This window comes from Phycodurus eques, chromosome 4 (genome assembly GCF_024500275.1).
Source record: "Phycodurus eques isolate BA_2022a chromosome 4, UOR_Pequ_1.1, whole genome shotgun sequence".
In the NCBI taxonomy this organism is placed as follows: Eukaryota; Metazoa; Chordata; class Actinopteri; order Syngnathiformes; family Syngnathidae; genus Phycodurus; species Phycodurus eques.
Window position 1 is genome coordinate 27,468,901 of NC_084528.1, and position 1,953 is coordinate 27,470,853.

The following is a 1,953-nucleotide window of genomic DNA, read 5'->3' on the forward strand; positions in this document are numbered from 1 at the left end:
ATGTATACAAAGACATAAAATAGAATGCCCAAGCCATACAGTTCTTTTTTTTCCTTTTTTTTTTCTTAACTTACCTTATTTGTGTCACTGATCAAGGAATTCCCCTTGAGAATAAACCCTTTATAGAAAAAAAAAAAAGAAAAAGCGTGTGAATTCAACTAAACCGCCTCAATAGCTCAAATTGTGCACTTCCATAGTTGTGAGCGTTTCAGAGAAAAGCTCCAAAGTTTCAGGCGATAATGCCAGTGGACTTTGGGCCGAACTGGACCAGCCTGGCGAGAACGAGCACGCGCATAAGGAAAGTTCCCGCAAAGAGCCGCCCGTGCCCGGGGAACGACGATCATCGTGCACGCCGGGGGGAGGATCGTTGTCCGGGCCTTTTGTGGACGCCCAGACGGGAGCCGTGGAAGTGCAATTCGAAGGCTGTTTCGCATTTTTCTCACTCGTGCACAAAGACGGTTCATTGTGGGCGTTGTGGCTGCTCGGAGAGAGTTGGGAATTGAAAACATTTGGCTGGAAATACCTCTCCCCCTTAGCGGGGAGCTCCCGCGCCTCCTCCAAAAAGTCCACCGCGTGTTTGCTTAATTCGCTCTCCCGGTTCTCTTTGAAATGCGTCTGCCGTTTGTGTTTCATCCTGCGGTTCTGGAACCACACTTTCACCTGCTTCTCGCTTAAATCCAACGAGGAGGCGATCTCCAGCCGCCTGGGTCTGCACAGGTACTTGTTGAAGTGGAACTCCTTCTCCAGCTCCAGGAGTTGCGTGTTGCTGTACGCCGTCCTCAGCCTCCTGCAGGACGCCGCGGGGCAATCCCCCGCGCTTATTATCTCCGATGAAGCTGAAAATATATATATTGTTTTCTAATCATTATCGTAATACTAATAATAATAATAAGTGAAAAGGATGCCAAGGAAAATGTGCCAACGAGGTGAAAGTTGCCGTGATGCAGCAGAAGATTTATGAGCTGCAGGCCAAATATGACATGCGGAGATTGGTGCCAGATGCACAATCCATCACGATTTAAAGACATGATTTAAAATCCAAATCCTTTAAAAAAAAAAAAAAAGAGGCGCCTGCACGTAAGACCTGTCACGCATGCGTGCAGATAACATGGCGTTATTATCATGGGATAGTTATCAATCTGTCGTCTTGCCTTGCAGCGGAGAGGAGCCCGCAGGAGTCTGCTGCCTCTTGGTGCTTTTCTTTTCCTTCATCCACGGGTACTGCGCGACGGACGGTGCCGCGGCGTGTTGCGGGCTCCCGCAGCCCCTCGTCGGACGGGGAGGAGGAATCGGCGCGGAGGTGTTGATGGATGCCGTCCGGAAGGCATCGCGGTCGCGGGGGGGCGTCAGGCACTCGGCGAGCGACGGCCGGCTGTTGATGAAACCACTTTCAAGGCCAAATGCGTAATTCATCTCCTCCTTCTTCTCCTTCTTTTTCTCCTCGGTTTCGTATGAGCCGCTTTTGGGGGATGAGTCATTTAAAAAAATATATATATATATATTTTTTTTTAAATGAAATTAATTAAGTGGACAGAGGCGTTAGGGGGGACCTCTATAATCCGTGAACTGTTGCGTTCCAGAGGACATGGATGGGAATCAGAGCGTGCGACTTGTCACATGATTGCATCTGCCCAATGACAACTTGGCGTTTTTTTTTTCTTTTATCAAAAGAGGCCACTGTCCCTCCTCGTGATTGATCGAGAGAGAGAGAGAGAGGGGGGGGGGGGGGGGTATGGGGGCTAACGCATTTAACAAATAAATAATGACATCTTTAGAATTGGAAAATAAGAATTTGCGCACCCCAACACACACGAGAGTCGAGCACGGGTTAATCACGTGTTAATGCAATATTATTAGAATATATTTACAAAACAGATAACAAAATCAGTAAATTGCATATTGAAGTCACAGCCTCTAACAGGAAATTTGGTATTTAGAATTATTTTTCCATCA

At 47.4% G+C, this 1,953-nt stretch overlaps 1 protein-coding gene across 1 annotated transcript; it reads right to left on the reverse strand.

Moving 5' to 3' along the window:
* On the reverse strand, positions 1 to 1,566 carry hoxa2b (homeobox A2b). The gene is made up of 2 exons (XM_061675788.1): positions 1,152 to 1,566; positions 1 to 836 (listed from the first exon to the last, which is right to left on the reverse strand). Exons 1-2 carry the CDS (start codon positions 1,411 to 1,413, stop codon positions 169 to 171), a joined length of 930 nt encoding a protein of 309 aa, XP_061531772.1. The 5' UTR covers positions 1,414 to 1,566; the 3' UTR covers positions 1 to 168.
* Between the last annotated feature and the right edge of the window lie 387 nt (positions 1,567 to 1,953).